At 45.1% G+C, this 20,867-nt stretch overlaps 1 protein-coding gene across 8 annotated transcripts in view; it reads left to right on the top strand.

Moving 5' to 3' along the window:
* The first annotated feature begins 1,097 nt into the window (after nucleotides 1-1,097).
* ESRRG (estrogen related receptor gamma) overlaps nucleotides 1,098-20,867 on the top strand; it is a 618,648-nt gene continuing 598,878 nt past the window's right edge. For 7 of the 8 annotated variants that reach the window (XM_049106943.1, XM_035711222.2, XM_035711219.2 and 4 more), the window contains exon 1: nucleotides 1,831-2,031. Coding sequence is in view for 1 of the 8 variants with exons in the window: in XM_035711240.2 (XP_035567133.1) it covers nucleotides 2,030-2,031 (2 nt within the window). In the remaining 7 variants the exon portion in view is untranslated. Of the gene's footprint in view, nucleotides 1,123-1,830; nucleotides 2,032-20,867 lie in introns of those variants that run through there. The other variant, XM_035711240.2, reaches the window with a different exon arrangement.

Raw genomic sequence — 20,867 nt, 5'->3', positions numbered from 1 at the left:
GCGCGCGGGGCGCACGGGGGCAGGCGGGGCGCGCCCCGCTGGAGGCTGCAGGCTCCGGGCCTGGGCAGCGGCTGGAGCGGGGAGGCTGGGACAGGTACGTAGCAAGGGGGGGCCGCCCGGGCTCCGTCCAGCTCCGCCCGGGAGCCCCCCCAAGCGCGCTCCAGGCCGGGCCCTTGGGGAAGCGCGGGAAGCGCAGCCTCCTGGCCGAGCGCCCGCGGCACGGGCTTCGCGGGGGCCTCCCCCGTGGCGCGGAGCCGGGGCGGTGGGCACACCCCGCGGGGTGAGCGGCCGCTGCGACCCCGAAGCCTCCTGCCGGTTCCCTCTCCCTCCAAACCGGGCTGTTCTCTGGGCAAAACAAAATAACTTTTCCGCGTATGTGGGGCGGCAAGAGGCGGGAAGCGGTGCCGGCTGGAGCGCGCGTGGGGCCGCAGCGCCGCACCCCAAGCGCGTCGGGAACCCGCTCGGATTTTCTCCCGGGGGTGCGGGCTAGAGGTGAGGCGATTGACCTTTGCGTTAATAGGGGGCGGGGTGAGCCGTGCGGAGAACTGGCCGCGCGGATCGCGGCCCCCCCCCCCCCCCCCCGCTGGAGGCCGCCTCTAGTTCCACGAGGCGGGCTTGGGCCCCGCTCCGCAGGCCTCGCGTGCAGAACGGAGCCTCCGAAGGGCTCCGGCCGCACCTCCTTTCGCCTCCGGGCCCTCCCCTGCAGCGCTCGCAGTTTCTCCCAACCTCCTCCACCCCCCGCCCCAATTGCTACCCTATTGACCGTGGTTCGTGTGAAACACGCAGGATAAATTTAGTGAAGCCACAACCCCCCGACCTAGAGAGTTTGCAGGGGAAAGCGAGCGTCCGCCGTCCTTGGGGGCTTTTATTTTTGAAGAAGCACCTCGAAAGAAAATGAAAATCGAACTAACCCAATCACCATTGGCAATCGGGCCTTGGCGCAAGGAAAGGGGGCGGGAGGACGGGCCAGTGGTGCCCGGGACTCCCGGTCAAATAGACCGCTTCCGGCCGGCAGGTGTGAGCGGGCTCGGCGAGAAGGCGTGCGGCCCCGGGGAGCCGGCGAGCCCGACCGGGGCACCCTCCGGCCCGACGCGCTTCCTCCAGAGCCTGCGGCCCCCCCAGGCAAGCAGGGACTTACCCCGCCAGGGCCGAGGGTTCGAGTAAAGTTGCCGAGAGGGGGGAGAGGGGGTTCCTAGCACTGGGGGGCGGGGGGTCACTGTTGCCCTGGGAAAGGAAGCCTGCACTCTAGGAACTCCTTTGTGCCTCTGTACGCACCCTGTCGCACTTCCCTCCCAAACTCGGGATAACCTAGATTCCCGTCTTGGCGTCAGAGGCAACCCCCAAATGCTGGCGGTTTTCTGCTTTCCTTCGGTCGCTCCAGTAATCCCCGGGGAACCCCGGCTCCGGGGTCCCCTCCCCCTCCCTGCTTCTGCAGCCACCACCCCCCCCCCCCCCCCCCGCCCCAGGAGCTCCGCTCTCCTGGGCCTTCGCCCTTCCTAGCTGGTACCTGCGGTGCCTAGCGGGGCGGTGGGGGGGGGGGTGCGCGGCCAAGGTAGGCGGAAAAGGAGGGTCGAGGAGGCGGAGTGCCCCCGTTGCAAAAAAAAAAATAATAATAATAATAACAATAATAACAAAACTGCTGCAAAAGCTCATAAAATTAAATTCCACCTCCCTTTCCGATTTTGTCCCCTCCCAAACCCTGCCTAGCGAGTGGCGGGAGGGGTGGTCGGGTCGTCCCCGGAAAGGGGGGGCTGTGCGCAAGTTTACGCCCGCGCCTCCCATTTGTTAGTTGATTCCGTCTAAAAGTTCGCTATTTATAGGCTACACGCGGCCGCCCGACTCCCCGCGCCCGCTTTCCTGCGCGAAGTGCGAGGTGTCCCCGCGGCGCCGCAAGGCCCGTCCCGATTGCGCCCCGTGATTTGTTTTGTGTTTCTTTCCGCTCTCCCGCCGCAGGCAGCCGGGGAGAAGATCTCGGGGAGCCCCGAAGCCACCCACTCGCAGTAGTTGGGAGAGGCTCTGCAGTCCGACCATGTGAGTCCGCGCTCGACCCCGCCGGGCGCACGCGGGGGCCAGACGCGGGGGAGGCGCTGGGGCTCCGCAGCGGCGCGCGCGCCCCTCGCGCTGTCCTGCGCCCCCGCCCCTGCCCCGGCCCCTGCCCCTGCCCCTGCGACCTCCAGCTCCGCCCTGCGCCCTCTCCCCCTGGGATTTCTCCCTTCTCCTTCCCTCTTTCCGTGCACCTCTGACTCTGCCCTGCTCCCAACTTCCAGCTGAGTTTGCATCTGGGCACAAAAAGAGACAGGACTGGCCTTTACGCGGGAGGCGGGGTGGGCTGGGCGGGCGCGTTTCATGAAGAAGGAAATTGTGTGGGGCCGGGGTGGGGGAGGGGGCGGTGGAGCGGGCCCGGAGTGCGGCCCCGCGCGCCGGGGGAGGGGACCGGGAGCGTTGGCGTGCGGTCCTCTCCTTCCGCCGTGGCACCGATCGCGGGATGGCCACCAAGTGCCCTGGAAGCCTCGCCGTTTGGGACCCTCCATCTGCGATGCAGGGACAGATGTCTCCATCGAAATCTCGGAGCCGCCCCGGTAGAAAGGAGGGAAGGACGTGGGTACAGGGTGACGCTCTCCGGGAAATAGGGTCAGGGTCAGTTCCCTAAATGCAAGCAGAACTGGGCGCTGCGATGCCTCCCCCCGCCCCCCTCCGGCGGCTGCGGACCAGGACTCGCTTGCGCAGACAGCGAAGGCGCAAGGAGATCGCGGCCGCGGTCCGTGGGCCTTGCCCTTGTCCTCTTTTGATGAATGCCGGAGCGTGGGACGGTGCTTCGGTGTTTTAGAACTGAGGTGTCAAGGGGGCGGGGAGCGGGGGGGTCCCCGGCGAGAGGAGCGCGGGGCGCGCGTTTGTGGGGACGGCGGTGCGCCCCGAGCGCGGCCAGGCCGGCTTTCCCGTGCGGGTCCGACTGCCCCTCCCCTGTCCCCTGCCCCCCGCCTCGGGAACGGAGGCACGACACGGGGGGGGGGGGGGCGCGGGGACGGAGGAGGTTGTGACCGAAAATACCCCGCGGCTCGGATCCGTTTGGCCGGAGGACGCAGAGCGGAGCAGGGCTGGGGAGGAGTTAGGAGGCCGGGAGCGGAGAACTGCAGGCTCGCCTCTCCCCGCGCGCCGGGCCCGGTGCCCTCCCCGCGCAACTTCTTACCCGCCTCCAAGTCCTGCTCTCACAGTGGATGTCACCCTTGGAACCCCCCCGTGCCCACGGCTCCAAAGCGCTCTGCCGTGTGGATGGACTGGTCGGGGGGCGGAGAGCCAGGACGGGCCCGTGGCAGTGCCCCGGAGAGGGGACCTCGCTGTCCAGCGTGTGTGCACCCCGAGATCCCCAGCACAGAGATGGGGGAGGGGTCTGCCTGCCCCCAGCCCTCGTCGCCGCGTCACCCCCGAGCTGGCCCTGCAGGGACAGTCTGGTTCAGACCGGCCGGGGGCCGCCCCTACCTGGCTCGGAGCTGCCCGGATTCTCACCCCGGCCCGCCCCAAACAGCTTTCAGAAACTCAACTGCCAAGTTAAAAGCAGAAACAAGTTTCTGCTACTGTCCCTGGGCCTCTTGCGTTTGACATCCCTGGGTGGGTGTCAAACCTGAGGCCACTTTGCAGCAGAAAGTAGCGGCAGGGACCCGGAAATGTCCCCATTCGGGACCTGGGGGTGCGATGTCTTGGGATGTCCCTCCCCACCCCATTGCCGGAGTGTCAATGCCGCTGGGCTCTCCTGTCGCGCACTTGTCTGCGCCTCTGCTCTTTCCATAAGTCGTAAGAGGAAATCAGGGAAGGAGAGAAAGGCATCAAAGAAAGGTGGAAGTTAGGAGGAAACGAGGAAAGGTGCCGTAAAGGGTAAGATATGGTCAAGAAGAGTGACCTCTCGCTGGCTTTTTCCTCCTTGTCCCCTTTGAAAAGAACAGGGAGAGCGATGGAACCAGCCCCAGCCAGTAAAGCCCGCTGCCCAAGGTCTGGGGCACCCGGGCTCCTGGGCTCAGGGGCTGACGCCCAGACTTGATTTGAGCTTCTCAGCCTCCTCCATTCCTGACGCTCAGCCACCTTCAAATCCCCTGTCCCCAGTGCTCTAGGCCCCGCATCACTCAGAAGCTGGGTGAAGATGGAAAAGGCCGAGCTGACTCCCTCCCCACCCTGGCGATTCTCCCTGGGACAGAATCTGGGGCCTGAAAGTGGACCTGGCATGGCAGGCTTCTGGACTGTGCCCAAGAAAAGTGCTCACCCCAAGCCTTCTACTGTTAGGAATTCTCAGAATCAGTAGGGCTTTTTCCCTGGTCTCTGATGGGATCTTAGAACTTGGCAGCTTCCTCGGCTTAGCAAAGTTAAATAAACTTGCCCTAAGCTCTGGCTTAGGTCTCTCCTGGGCCGCTGTGCTGAGGGATCCTAGTTCTCTCCAGGCTTCAGGTTTTTGGCTGTCCCACCCCTCCCGTGCTCTGCCTCTGCCTCCTGGCTGACCTCCAGGCCCCCACCCTGCCCAGGCAGAGGGTCTGGATAGGGAGGACCCCAGATTCTCTACCAGAGGATGAATAGGAGTGACATTCCAGCACCCAGACAAACCTAGAGAGTGAACTTGGTGTATGAAAGGAAGTGAGGGCAGAGAACCAGGAGGCCCATTTGTCTCCAGATGTACTAGTGAACAGAAGAAACACCATTTGCCCCAGAACAGCTCATGTTTTCAAGGAACTCTGGGAAGTGACAGGATAAGGGACTGGTCTTTTAAAATGATTTGGGTTTGTGACCTGTAAGCCATTAGATGAGGCCCTAAGCAGGGAAGCAGTACACCAGGATTTGGCAGAGGTGGCACCTGTGCCCCCCTGGGAGCAGCCTTGCCTTTCTCAAATGGCCTTAGGTCATGGTGATAAATGATGGTCACCATTTCACGAATAAGCAGTTGACAGTCCCTAAGTTGTGTCCTCGAGGTGGCATGAGCTCCTGGTCCAAGGAGCTCCAAGGTGGAAAGATTAGCCTGACCCCTCCCCAGACCAAGAGAGTGTTCTGAGTCCTAAAACTTTCAGCAGCTGTGCTTGTCTCCTTCATCCCTTTCTCTCTACAGCAAAGCTGGGTCATCTGGGGACTACAATGGTGTTAGAACCAGCACCAGTTGCCTGTCACCCTTTCCCCAGCCAGAGCTTTGACTGGAAACATAAATTACCTTGCCGGATGTATGTGGATGGATGAAGGCAGTGGCCACTTTCCCTAAAAGCTAGAGCAGGTCCTTTCCCTATCTTCGTGAGCAATCTTTCTTGGATCAGAAGTCCCAGGACTCCCGCCATGGGATAATTCCTAAATCTATAGGTTCTCCCTCATAGAGATTTCTTTTACTATGAAGTGAGAGTTTAGAGGAGGGGGGTACAGTCTCCTTCAGGATTCCACTTGATTATTAAATTTGCACATATCTGGGAAAAGACCAGAGGCCTGAAAGAAAAATGGAGAAGGGGAATTTGGAAGAGCGGAAAGAAGACTCTGTTTGACATGGAATTTCCAGTGACTCAGTGCTTTTCTCTTCTGTCTCCCCTACTTAACTTCATTTCCCCCACTTAAGAAATAGAGCTCTGAGCTTCTGTGACTATTTTGGCTAAATGTTCAGATGTATACTCTGGCTGAGTGTTTTTAAAATTTGACCACTGAATACATGATGCCACCTGCAAAGTCTCCTGTGCACTCTTCTGTCTCAATTTTGTTTTTTTTTTTAATTTTTTTTAATTTTTTTCTTTTTTTTTTTCTGTCTCAATTTTGACCTAGAATATAAGCATTTGCTTTCATCACATTCTTGTTCACCCTCAACAGGTTGGTTTTAGTTTCTGGATTTCTCAAATTTCCTTACAATAACAGTACATGAACCAGATTTGTTCAGCTTCTACGAGACAGGATTATTCCCACCCCAATTCTCCAGGTAATTCTGGTTAAAACTGCCTTTGCTTTACACCTAAAGGAGACACATACTTGACATGAAAATGAGTTTCTTTCTTTTAAACTTGAACTATTCAAATGCTTGCCCCCCCCCCCCCCCCACCTACTGCCTATTTGGAATAAACCTGGCCATATTAACATTCAAATAGTTCCATCATAAAAGGTAAACATGACTTTTTAATATAGAAATTTTCTTTGAGACTTAAGAAAAAATCATAGTTTGTGTTAAAAATATGATTTCAGGAAATTGTATCTTTGAAATTCATTGGCAACTAGATTTCTTTTAGGAACTTTCCGTATAACTTTGTCATGCTTCTTTACAGTTATATCCTTTAATCTAACGTTCAACTGCTTAACCAGCATATATTCAAATGGGATTTTTTTTCCAGCTTAAAGTTTTTTTCAACATTTTCCATTGTATAACCTAGTTGACAGGAAAGTTTGCAGGATGGAAAAATGAAGTTTGAAGCATATAATATATTCTTGTGATTCATTTATATAATATTTAACCAACAGTCTGATAGTAAAAAAAGATATTTGTTTGTGGGAGAAAATGTATGTATTCTTTTTGAGGGAGGCTTACTGGATAATTAGTTTTTTCCTAATGTTCTTTGCTTTTTCTATTAGATATATCAGTGTTCCTAATTCCTTTATCTCTTGTAAATTAACAAAAGATACAAATTACTGACTTATGATAAATCATAACCCTCCCCTTACCAGAGCCATCAATATTCTATTATTTCAAATTAAACATTTTATTATAATTTAGAAGGGAGAAGATTCCCACATTTATTCATTAATCAGTGATGGCCAAATTAGCTAAACTATTTATTTATTTATTTATTTTGGCTAAACTATTGATAAGAAACATTTGGACATGGAGATGTGACATCAGAAGAGAAATTTCTACTGGCAAACTGACAAACCAAAAATACCATTCAGGAGCAAAGGGCTAATGATAAATGGCATAGTGAAATAAATGGAATAAGGACAACTTGTCAGCCACTGATCTTCTACATTCAGCACGTCACTCCTTAATACCGGTTGGGTGATACACTGTGTGAAATTACTTTGTATGGGAAGAAGTTTCTTGGTTTTTCTATTGGGGTCCAAGCCAGTATTTTTTTTTAATAGATAAAATTTCAGATATCATAACATTAAATGTTTAAACCATTTTAAAGTGTATAATGTAACTCCATTTTACTAGATCCACAATGATGTGGAATCAACACCACTATGTTAAGTTTGTTTTTATCACCTGTAGCCATGAAGTAATCCCCTCATCCCCTACTCCTCTCAATCCCTGGCAGCCACTTATCTGCATTCGGCTTATATGGATTTGCCTGCTGTGGACATTTTATAATTGAGGTCATTTAACATTGGACCTTTTGTGTCTCGCTTCTTTCACTTAGCATAATGCTGTCAGGGTTCATCCATGTAGCATGTGACAGTATTTCATTCCTCTTTATGGCTGAATAATACTGGATTTTATGGATATACCACATTTTATTTATATATACTCCTCAGTTGATGGACATTTGTGTTGTTGCACTTTTTGGCTATTATGAATATCCATATACAGGTTTTGCTCGAATGTATGTTTTCAGATTTGTCGGGTATAGTCAAATTCTTGGGCCATACCATAATTCTGCGTTGAACTTTTTGAGGAATCCCCATACCGCTTTCCACACTGGCTACATAGTCATACAGTCCTATCAGAAACATCTGCGGGTTCTAGTTTCTCTACATCTTCACCAATATTTATTTCATTTTTAAAAAATTATACTAGTAGGTGTCGATGGTATCTCACTGAGGTTCTAGTTTGCATATCCATAATGACTAGGGGTGCTGAATATCTTTTCATGTGCTTATTGGCCATTTCGATATCTTCTTTGGAGAAATGACCACACACTGTCTTTCCTCATTTTTTAATTGGGTTGCTTGTCTTTTTGTTGTTGAACTGTAAGAGTACTTTATATATTCTGAGTATTAGATACTTACCAGGTATATGACTTACAAATATTTATATTTTCTCCCATTCTCTGAGTTTTTCCACTTTCTTTTTTTTAAAGATTTATTTATTTATTTATTTATTTACTTATTTATTTATATATTTATTTATTTATTCATAAGAGACAGAGAGAGAGAGGCAGAGCCACAGGCAGAGAGAGAAACAGGCTTCATGCCGGGAGCCCGATGCGGGACTTGATCCCGGGACTCCAGGATCATGCCTTCAGCCAAAGGCAGACGTTCAACCGCCGAGCCACCCAGGAGTCCCTCTTTTTTTTTTTTTTTTTTTAATTTTTCTCTTCTTTTATTTTTTAATAATTATTTATTTATTTTAGAGAGAGAGAGAGCAAGCACCACAAGCAGGGGAAGTGGCAGAGGGCGAGAAGCAGACCCCTGTTGAGCACAGAGCCATAGGTGGGGCTTGATCTCAGGAGCCATGAGATCAAGACCTGAGCCCGAATCAAGAGATGGGACACTGAGGCACCCCTGGGTTTTTCATTTTCTTGATAATGCCCCACAATTCATAAACATTTTGAATTTGTAGGAAGTCCAATTTAGCAGTAGTTATTTTTAACAGTAAATGCTTTTCTCATCCATGAGAAGACTCAGATTTAAACAACACGAATATTTAAAACTCTAAATCCTAAAAAAGAGAAGACTTCTGTAGTGCCCAGATAACAACTTTGTGAAATGCAGGTTATCAGGCACTACATAAAGTAACTGTTGTTGTTCAAGACAAGGAAACATCTATGGCTACATTGACCTTTTTCTTCAAAGAAGTCCTGAGTTATTCAGATAAGCTGTCTACCCTCCTGAATGAGATCTTTTATCCCAAGAAGACAGTAGTTGTTTTTTAAAAAAATTATCATTATCAAATTCATCTACCAAGAAATTCTAAACAGTCTCTTCTGTTTAAATAACATTAAGGATCTGCCTTAAACCAACAACAACCAGGAAAATCAAAGGAAAGATTGACAGAGTGTTCCTAACTTAGCAGTTTCTACACATAGGCCTGTATTTGTAAAGTCCCCAGGAGAAAGGTCTTGGAGGCAGAGAAAAGAGAAACTAAAATATTACAATGCAATTTAGAAGCAAAAATGAATAAAAAGGGGAGGAATATAAATACACATTATTGAGGGTTTTGCTTATGCTCTCACATTGGCTGCTTTGGAGTAATTAATGTATAGGTTAAAAATAACCAGACAGTGGTTTGAATCAGGTCTTTTTTTATTTCATGGCTTACGGTGAACACTGAGACATCTCTGATTCTGTCCATTAGAAGTCTTGGACCAGCTTTTCTACATCTGTCCTTTTATGGAATATGCTATTGGGTAAATCACTAGACACTTTCTTTTTTTTTTTTTTTTCAAAGATTTTATTTATTTATTCATGAGAGACACAGGGAGAGAGAGAGAGAGGCAGAGACACAGGCAGAGGAAGAAGCAGGCTCCATGCAGGGAGCCCGATGTGGGACTCGATCCCGGGTCCCCAGGATCACACCCTGGGCTGAAGGCGGCGCTAAACCACTGAGCAACCCGGGCTGCCCGACTAGACACTTCCTAAGTGTGCATGCCCTGCGTTCTGCATGAGTAGCTTGCATGGCTGTCATCCTGAACAGCCCTGAAAGATCCTGTTGGAAACTATTACCTTGCATACAGGGCAATACATTCATCCACCACTTACGGTGGGGAAAAGATGGGATAATACGTGTGAAAATTATAAGGCGTTTTGAAGTTTAAGTGTGAGCTTCCGTGTTTATGTGACACTTGCAATGTGCCACGTATCATCCAAGATTTAATAAATATTAGAAAGTTAAGTTCTCAAACAACCCGATGAGGTTGATACAATTCCTTTCTCCCCCTTTTACAGATGAGAACACTAAGCATAAAGTTTTCGTATAACTTTCCCAAGGTCATGTAGCTGATAAGTGACAGAGTTAAATTTTGAACCTGGGCAGTCTGGCTGGAGAGTCTGTGATCTTACTACTGCTTAATGCTGCTGACATCTAAAATCTAGAGATTTCTGGTGAAAATCGGAGTCTCTGAATTACTTGCTACAGTAAATATTTACTGAATACCTATTATATGCCCAGCTTCTCTGGAAACATTGGAAGATCTAGGACTGCCAGGACTGCATTACGTGTTCTCTGATGGCAGTAGTTAGCAGAGGGCCAGCTGTCACTGCCATCTTTTGATGGGGTCACCAAACCAGGCTTGATTCATTTACTGGCTTACCTGCATGAGCCCTGTAAGCAATCACCTTTGTTACTTGCTAACAGGAGACACAGACAAGGAAAGTAGATCACAACCAGAACATGCAGCACGAAGGCAATGACAAACATAGAAAATAAACACCGCGGCATGAATTCAGGTTTCCAAGCTCTCTTGCTGCTATCCTTCAGCACAGGTCAATGAGCCGACGAAATTTATTAGGTATATCCACTGAATGCTTGAGCTGTGGGATAAGCACTTAAAATTTAAAAGTTTAAAATCAGAAGGGCAAATACAGACAACACCAAAAAAATGATGACTAATATATATAGAAAGTACAGTAATACTTCCACTAGTTGGAAATTTTTAATAATGAGTCTCTGGCAGAGATTTTTCAGTCATTGAGCTTGTTGCCTTATTTTGTAAAGAAAAGATAAATAACAAGCAATATTGGATCAATGCCAGAAGGCAGGCTTCAGAATATACCGCAAAGTTAGGAAACAATTGACAGTGTCTCTAGTGTTTTCAGAGGATTCTTGTAAGATGATTGAGCAGTTTTCACAGCAATTACCCCGAGTGCTACAGGCTCCAGAAGAGTCTTCAGAATGGAGAGAGAATTAAATACGCGGAGTACTGTATTATCATTATGTATATTCCATTGCGTTGTACTTCTTGAACAATGATTAATTATTATTAATGAAGATACTTGATAAACAAGAACCATCTCTGTAAATACATAGACACCAGCCAAAGAGTTTACTCTCGCTGTTAACTCACTTAAGAGTGAAGAGTCCACTCTGGGAAGGTCTGGTAACAAGCATAGGAAAGATTTGAACATTCTGTATGTTGTGGCCAGTGTCACATAGGTTGGCTCTTGCCATGATTTGGCTAATTATTGTGTCCATAGGCATGAGCCAAATGTTCTGAGGGACACTTTGCCAGGTTGACTGATACAGGTGCATACAGTATTGGTCCAACTCTCTTGGGTCTATCTTTAAAGAATCAGCAGAAAATCTTTCTGTGCTGAGCACTTGCTGTGATAGAGTTTGTTTAATACCATAGAACTTTAAAATAACTGTGAACTTACTGATTTGTTAAACAGTGTGAATACCTGCTAGGTTTCAGGGCAGAGTTTCATAAATGCTTTCCCCTTATCCAATGCTGTGAGGTGGGTGGGTAGGAGCTAGATACATAGACTATCAAATGTATTATGAGTCCCACAGAGAGGGAAGCAAAGCTGAGAGGCCCCTGCCATGGCCACACGAGTAGTGGAGATGCAGATCTGGGCCTCCAACAGGCTTCTGATTCCAAGTCAAGGACTCCTCTTTTCCTCAGTGTCTCTTGGTCAGCATTTCTCAAAGTACATTCCACCTGAACACCTATGTCAGAATGACCTAGGATATTTGTGCAAAATGTGGAGTCCTGGGCTCCTCTAGAAATACTCTAGAAATACTGAATTCCCAGGACTTGCATTTTAAACGTTCCCCTCAGTAGATTTTTATAGGCAGTGAATTTGAAATGTATGGTCAGGTTCATTTGATACAAAGAGAAGATAGTTTGAGAGCAAAGGAGAAGTTTTCTGACCACAAACAATAAATGCCTTTGTACTCTTAACAGTAACCTCACAAATTGGGATTTGACTATGAGATTCAAAGTGATCTTCCTATTTGGGACGGTTGTCCTTTGGACTATTCCATAGAGATGTGAATAGTTTTATAAGGTGTGTTCTGTGGGACCCTACTTCCACGGGATATTCATTGCTTCATCAAATATTTATTAAAGTATCCAGCACTATGTTAAGCACTTGAGGAACAGCAGTTGAAGAAAACAGGGTGGACTCTGACTTCAAGGGACCCACAGCCCATTGAGGAGAGACGTTAATAAGTGTTTTGCCCCAGGGCACCTGGGTGGCTCAGTCGGTTGAGCAGTTGAGAGGCTGCTTCAGGCTCAGGTCATGATCTCTCTGGGTCTGGGATGCGGGGTGACCCTCCCTGCTCAGTGGGGAAGCCTGCTTCTTCCTCTCCTTCTGCCAACCCCCCATACTCTCTCTCTTTCTTTATCTTTCTCAAATAAACAAATAAATAAAATCCTAAAAAAAAAAATAAGTGTTTTGCCCCAGAAGCTTTCATGTAGACAAATTTGGGTTCAATAGGTTTCTTCACAGTTGGATATGTCAGAGCCTTCAATATACTAATATGTGCTATGAATATCTGAGAGAGGACTATTGTTTTTGATGCTTTCCAGACTTATCACAGGATCCCTCCATATACAGAACAACTCATAGGTTTTGGAATCTCACTCTGCTTACACATTTCAGGGAGATCCTATCGCCCCTCTACGCCGCACCCCTGAAGGCCCAAATCTGTGGCACTGGTATAGATTTGGAGTGTATCTTAACCATGGAATCTCACTGCACCTCCACCCCCTCCCCCAAGGTAGTTTTGTTCTGATATCCCAATGAGCGCTGGGACAAGCAGTGGGCAGACTTTAGTCAAAAACTAGTGTCTAGGAATTAGGTCAGCTTTAGGCTGCCTTTGGAGTTGGACTGCATAATGAATTTGAACATAGAGTGGATCTTTGGATATATCTCTGCTCTCTCCAGCTGGGGGGAGTAGGGTGAGAAGGATTGCTTCAGGTTCCTTCAGGGATTCTGAGGCCATGTGGAAGCATCAGGTGTGAAAGAGTAGTGTTAGTGGGGAATCGCATGCCAGTCTCCTTACGTGGAAAACTGCGTGTTGTTTAAGGAACACCCAGCCTTTGATTAGGTGCCTGTGATCAGATTATTTGCTGAGAAAGACCTCCTGCCTACCTGCCTATGCATTGTCCACTTTTACCAGGATGGTTGTTGGGAAAAGGGAACTATAGGCATTTTCAGTAGATCGCCTAATGTCCAATCACTTCAGTTTTCTCTTTTCTTCTTTCTCTGAGGCAGTAGCTAGATCCAAACAGAACAAGATGGCTTGGCAACTTCTCATTTAACTCAGAGAGGTGTGTTCACCTGAGGGACGGATTTCAATAGTTTGGTTGTTGACATTTGTCAGATTACCCAGAGAATGGCCACATCATCACCTTGACTCATGCTTGTGGAGAGTTCTTAAAGAAGCCTCTTCAGAATTGTTTGTTTTTCTTAGCTATGATAATATTTAAAGATATGTTGCTTTATTGTTCGTTAAGTACGTGCTTTATTCATAAAGACGTTTTACCACACAGGCTTCCTGATGGATAGACAAAAGTGAAATAAAGAAATGTAGCAGTATCCCAGTAATTCACATAGTTATCACCTGACTATATAAACCCTTGAAACAAAGTGTGTCTTTCCCTCTTTCTAGAGTTGCCTGAATAAATGTTCAGCTTTTCGTTCTTTGAGGAGACCCCAGATCTCTAAGTGTTGGCCTCTTAAGTTCAAGGTCTAAATTCAGTTTACTTCTTAATCACTGTAGAGAGGAATTACATGCAGTTGTTGGCTTCAGGGAGCTTGTCATAAGCTTGGAGGTAGTGAGGTAGGGTAAGTACATATGTTGTTATAATACCAAACAAATGTCTGATAAATGCTAAATGAAAAATTCATAAGTATGATGATGGTGGTTCAAAGGAATTTAGTGACCATGAAGAATTACAGAAAGGAGATTCCTGGAGATTGCTTTGAGATTGGTCTTTAAAAATGGATAGAAGTAGAATTTTTGTAAAAGAGAAAAAAGATATGCTTAGGGTTTTGGATGTAAAGACAAGAATGTGAATAAAGGCATGAAAATTGGAAAATATAAGGCCTATTTGGGACACAGATGTGTATTTAGGATGGAGGGAGGAGGGAAGGTAGGGGGAAGAGGGTAGCTCTAACAGTATTGAGAGTCCTTTATATATGATGCACTTTTAGGTGTATTATCCATTTGTTTCTGCTTTACGTCTTCAATATAGTGAAGATGAGGCCATTGTTCATCAAAATTTGTGTACCATTTCCATCATGTAGTGTTTCTGCCAGGAAGTTACTGCCTAGGGGGTAGTACATTGCCCACATCCCTTTGCATTTAGTTGGGGCCAAATGTTTGTTTTCAACAGTGAAGTATGCAGTAACCTTCTGGCCGGTGTGGTTTGGAAGCCTGTAAACAAAGGACTTCAAGATCCTAGGGAGAAGAGTTACTGGATGGAGGAGCCTGGGTCCTGCTTAGTATGCAATTGGACTTCACATAAATAAGAAATAAATTTCTTGGTGTTAAGCTACTGAGATGTGGAGATCTAACTTTATAGCAGCTAGTTATCTTAATACAGACACTGTTACAGGTTTATATAATATAGGCACATAGATGTAACTTATTCAAAATCACATAAATAATAAGTGAGGCCAGGATACAAATCCAGGTCTGTCTTCAGAGTGCTTCTTCTTCTTCTTCTTTTTTTTAATCCTATTCCCATGGCTTTAACTGCTATCTGTATGCTAATAGATATGAGTTCTCCATTGTTTGTCCAGAGTTCTTTTTGGGGGTCTAGACTGAGGTAAGCAGTTGCCTACTGGATTTCTTTACTTGAAAGTGTGTATAAATAATACACACTTAGACTCCATTATACAATGTATTAAATAAGTTAAAAAAAAAAAAAGATATCCCCCAGAATAAGTGTTTTTGATGAAATGCTTGGTCTGGCCTGTCTCCTTCATTGACCCATTGTGTCTTCCCGTGGTGTTTTCCAGCTAACTGGACTCCTGGTTATCTTGAAAAAATCCAGGACAAGCAATTTCCTTTTAAGCAGATGACACAGAGGTTGTATATTTGGGCTCCTGTTCTACGGTCAAAAATTAAGTCATGTGAACATAGGGAAGCTAAACAGTGTGGTCAGTAGTAGGTGGTTATGTGCTTAACTGAAACCATATTAGATGAAAGAGGAGAAGGACGTTGGAAGACAGCCATCATTCTGGCATGAAGGCCCTCAAATATTAAGCCTCATTGGGTTTAGAAACACCCTTACCTATCTAGCCAAGCTGAGTTCTCGTCTTCTGCTCCCTAACATGGTGAATGGCCATACAACCTCCCAGATGCCCAGAGACCAGAGTGGTGTATACTTTGACTTTTTCTTTTACCTTATTCCCCCATTATCAGTCGTTTTCATCTCTTAAATATCTTTTGAAGCTGCCTGTTCCACTTAATCCCCTAGTACTGTCTTGGTCTGTGGCTTTATCATCTCTCACATAGACTCGTAGGATGGCCTCCTACCTGGTCACCCTGTCTCCAATATCAACCTATCAAGGACATCCTTCACACTACCATGAGAGTGATTTTTCTAAAATGCAAATCTGATGATCATTTTACTCCCTTTTTACAACCCTTCAGTGATTTCCCATGGCAAAAGTCCAAATTGCTTTGCAGAGCACAAAAGGCCCTCTGTGGTTTAGTCCCTAAGTCTCTCCAGCCTCATTTCTGACACTTTACTGTTCCCCTCCTCAAACAGATCACACCCACTGCTTCAGTTATACTGAGCTATGTCAGACTGTTTCGTTTCTTTGTGTCTCCGTTCGTGTGTTCCTTCGGCCTAATGAATCATTATATACTTTCTTAACACCCGACACAGCTGACACCTCGTCTGTGGCACATCCCAACTTTCTCTAGGCAAAGTTCATCACTTTCTTTGTTATTTCATTTATTGTATGGATTTTATGGACTATCTGTGTCCCTTTTAGGCATTGTGCTGAGCATTGGATGTGATGGGGAGAAAGAGATATGGTCCCTGCCCTTGTGGGGTTTATAGTCTAATGGCAGAGTTGAACATTGGTCAGATATTCCTGCAAACAAACATAAAATTACAACTGTGATAAATAACTATGAAAAGCAAAAAAGGGCACAACTATTAGCCCATAGTAGGAGAATCTGACTTGGTAGGGGAGTACAAGGGAGATTTTCACTGAGGAAGTGTGCTTAGGTGGAAATGGAATGACGAATTCACCAGGTGAGAGAAATGAATTGTAGGCAGAGGTAACAGTGTGCATGAAACCTTTATGTTAGTAAGGAATTTGGGATTCTAGGAGAGGAAAAGGTTTCCTCTTGATACTCTTGGAATTCCTGAGTGGGTCTGAAAATTAAACTGACAAAAGACAGATGAACAGGAGGAAATTGTACACATTTATTTAATGGAAGTTTTCTGTGACATGGGAACCTTCCCAAGGAAATGAAGACTCAAAGAAATGGCTAAACCTGAATGTTTTTGTGCTAGATTTGAGTGGAAAGCTATGGAAAGATATGACAAGGCAAAGAGAATGAGCTAAGTATAGTAAGCAAGGGGGGGGGGAGTGGAAAACAAGGCCTGTTCATTTAGATTCTTCCTAGGGTCCCTCCATCTTGGAGGCAAGAGTGTTCCCTTCCCATGGATGGAGAGAGGGCACCTTTCACATGAGAGTTTTATGATCTGCTTCAGGGGAGAAACATGGGAGTCTCTCTGACCTTCCTGCTTCTTCTGCTTGCTCAGATTCCTTCGGCTTAAAATATTCAATGTGCCAAGATACCATATTTTGGGGTAGTGTGTCTTGACCCCCATCAGAATATATGAAGGGATTGACTAAAGACCAAGTTCAGTGGGAATGAGGTATTGAATGAAGCTAGAGAAGTAACTAGGGGCTAGATACTGAAGAACCTCATAAGCTGTGTTAAGGAGGAGTCTCTTTATTCTAAAAGGAGTGGAAAACCATTCAAAATGAGAAAGAGAAGATCATGATCAGGATTATTGGTTTTTTTTTTTGTTTGTTGTTTTTTGTTGTTTTTTTAAAGAATTCATCCTGGCTACTGGGTGAAGAATGAGTTTAAGAGTGAGCTGAGTAGATAATGCTAGACTTGTTAGTTCAAGTAAGAGACACAGATCTATTGAATTAGAGTGTGATAATAGGGATGACAAAATTCATATTTAGGATTAGGTATGGAGGATAAGGAAAAAGTGGTAATGAAGGCTGGTCCCTGTGTTCCTGGGTGAATGATAAAGCTAGTCATGGGGATAAAGAACACCACAAGAACACTAGTTTGGGCAGAATTTGAACATAAGGTACCCTGGGGATATCTAGGAGGAGTCATTTCACTGTATATTAAGTGTACTTCTAATACTTCACATATACTGTATTGTAATTACTTTTGTGTGTGTTTCTTTTTATTGAATTGAACTTTTCAAAGGAATGGAGCAGCATTTACATTATTAATAATATTCATTTTTGGGTCCCCAGTACCTATTACTATAATTTATACATAATACTTTCCCAGTAAATGTTGGTGAACAAATGATCTCACTGACCGCCCCCCCCCCCCCAAAGCCCACACATTTCTCCCACATCACTAATAAGGGCAAGAAAACACTGAAAAGGCAAGTTGGCACTCAGTTGTAGAGTGTTTTCAATCCCTGGCCAGAAGTTACATTACTGACACAACATGTAATTAAGCCTTAAGTTTACATTCACTTTCCAATGCAACCTTTGTTTCAAATAATGCTTCTGTTATTTTTAAAGCCATATAATGTTTACTCAAGGGACATTGTCTCTTAAGTAAATCAAAGCCAGCCAAGCTACAAGAAAAGCACAGAGATCATACTTGGAAAATGAACTATGTTTTTATGTTGTGGGACTAAATGAAATTAAAATGAATCTACTGGAAGAGGGTTGGCCGATACAAAAGAAATGCAACCAGGCCTATGTGTTTTTTTCATTCTCTTTCTTTTTATTTTATATTGGAGGTTAGCATTCAGTCATTAGGGCAGATCCAGAGAGAGGTTCAGACATTTACATGGTCCACTGCTGGGTCATTTTCACAGCATGGATCTGAAGGGATTCATGCAGGAGGGCTACCACCGTTTCTTGGAGTCAGAGTGATAAAACAATATTTTGAATCTGTCGAATTTACTATGAGCCACACAAACAGCCTCTATCAAGAATGAAATGAAGCCAACTCTATAAATGCCCTGGATCGTGTTTGGGATGTGGGCCCCCTAAAATTGTCTCGTACAAGGCTTGAAGGTTTGAACTGTTGGTGCATGCTGGTGTGTGGTGCAGTTTCACTTTAAGTAACACAGACTGGGACTGAGAATTTTTCATACTCTAGTCCTGAAATTGGATAAATCATCTCTTATTGTTTTATTAGGAATCTATACAGTTGACCCTTGAACAACACAGGTTTGAACTGTGTAGGTTCATTTTTAAAAGATAAACCTGATACAGTATTGTAAATGTATTTTCTCTTATGATTTTCTTTTTTTTTTCTCTTATGATTTTCTTAACATTTTCTTTTCTCTAGCATACTTTATTGTGGGAATACAGTGCATATACATATAGTGTACAAAGTATGTGTAAATTGTGTTATCAGTAAGACTTCTGGTCAGTGGTAGGCAATGAGTAATTAGGTTTATGGGGAGTCGAAAGTTATATGTAGATTTTTGACATTTGGGGGTTGGCGTCCCTAACCCCCACGTTGTTCAAACGTCAACTGTATTTCTTAAGGCCTTATGCTATCTTACCCCCACGTGAAATCAGCCATATAACTGAAACCAAAGTGTGTATTTTTCCCCTTCCTATGTATTTTTGTGTGTTTCATTTGATTTCTTTGTAAGGTTGTAGGACCCTTATCTAATGTGAGCAGAGGGGACAGTGGTTGGCTTGAAGAAATCCAAGGTTTTCCTGTAGATGTTAATGATGAGAATCAGAATAGAATATCATGTGACCGAGGGTCCAATCTTAACGATTTTAATGACTGGCTATGGCAAACGTGACCAAATACAGCTACAGACTCTAAGGCCAGGTCTACACAGTGCAAAGTGTAGAGCTGGGAACTCTCCAGTAATTTCAGGTCACAAAGTTGGCCAAGCCGATTAAGGTCTTAGAACTGTTGGTGTTTGCATTAAGTTTAGTAGAGTGGGTAAGAGCCCAAGATCCAAAATCAGACTGCTTGAGTTAATTTCCTCCCTTAGCTACTTCCTAATAGTATAACCTTGGTCCTCCAGCTATCCTTAATTATTTGTCTCTCAGTTTTCCCACATTAAGATGAGGTTAGTAATTCAGTTACTGAACAGGGGTATTGGGAGAATTAAAGCTATTAATATAAGTAAGATGCTTTGAATAGGGCCTGGCACACAGTCAGTGCTAAATAATGTCTAGCTATTGTTAGGAAGATTCTTAAGATGTGGGCTTTGCAGAGACAAAAATTTGTGAAAGCAAGGTCCATGCAACTTTTGGTGAAGTGTAAAATGTTTTGAACTTTTTAGTGAAGTATTAACTATACATCATCTGCTTGACCTTGAAACTGAATTATTTTAGAGACTGCTTTCCATACATGCTCTCTGAAAGTACTACAAGTATCAAAAATATTCCAGAGAAGTTGAAGATATGGGTGTCATTTAGTGAAGGGTAAGGGCGTCAAGACAGTTCAATTTGGTGAAGAGAAAGCCAAATGAAATTTACCTGGCTTGACTTGGAAATGGGTTTATTAACAATTATAATGATATCAACTGCTTATGGAGTGTTTACTATTTTACAAGAACTTTAATTTCACTTAATTCATTAATTTTGCTTAATTTTTAAAAAGAATTTATTTGAGATAGAGAGCCAGAGCATAAGTGAGAAGAGGGGCAGAGGGAGAGGGATAGATGCAGACTCTCCACTAAGCAGGGAAACCAATGTGGGGCTCTATCCCAGTACTCCAGGATCATGACTTGTGCTGAAGTCAGAAGCTTAAACAACTGAACCATGTAGACACCCCTAATTTTGCTTAATTTTTAAAGTTACTTAATTTCATTTAATTATCACAAAATTTCACAAAGTATTATCTCCATTTTATATATAGGTAAATTGAGGCTAGGAGAGGTAATGCATCTTTCTAAAGTTCCAAAGCTGTTTAATACCAGAATCTGGATTTGAACCCAGTTATGATAAACTGCAAAACCAGTAATTTTTTTTAATATAAGATTTTTTTGAAGATTTTATTTATTTATTCATGAGAGACACAGGCAGAGGGAGAAGCAGGCTCCACTCAGAGAGTCTGACGTGGGACTCAATCCCAGGTCTCCAGGATCACAACCTGGGCTGCAGGCGGTGCTAAACCGCTGTGCTACCAGAGCTTCCCAAAAGCCAGTATTTTTAACTGCTATGATTTATTTCTCTCTCAATGCTGTTATATATATTAATAAGGATGTCAGTATGGTACTTAAAGCACTTTAAAGGCCCTATGAGTAGGGTGCCTGGGTGGTTCCAGTTGGTTAAATGACCAACTCTTGATTTCAGCTCAGGTCTTGATCTCAGGGTCATGAGATGGAGCCCCACGTCAGGCCCTGTGTCAGGTCCTGCATCAGGTATAAAGCCTGCTTGGGATTCTGTCTTCCTCTACCTCTCCCTCCATTCCCTCTCTAAAAAAAAAAAAGAAAAAAAGGAAGCCGTATGAGTTAAACATTCTAGAAGTCCTAATTTTACAGATAGGAAAATGGAGGCTTAATGGAGTCGATTGACTTTCCCAGGATGATTCAGTTACTGCATACCCCATTTGGAAGCATCCAAATTTTCTAATTTATCCACAACCATCTAGCACTAGACTTGCTTCCAATTCCATATTTACCATCAACCCAGTGGGCTGATGGAGGGAGAGAGAGACTCGGCAGAAACAGCAGTGGGAGAATGGTTCAAGGAGGGGGGCAGGGAGCAAGGATGTGGGGAGAAATGTAGAACCATAACTATCCTGCATTGTCTCTGCAGGGTTTTCACAT

Source organism: Canis lupus, chromosome 38 (genome assembly GCF_003254725.2).
Source record: "Canis lupus dingo isolate Sandy chromosome 38, ASM325472v2, whole genome shotgun sequence".
NCBI lineage: Eukaryota > Metazoa > Chordata > Mammalia > Carnivora > Canidae > Canis > Canis lupus.
This window is presented reverse-complemented; position numbering and strand designations above follow the sequence as displayed.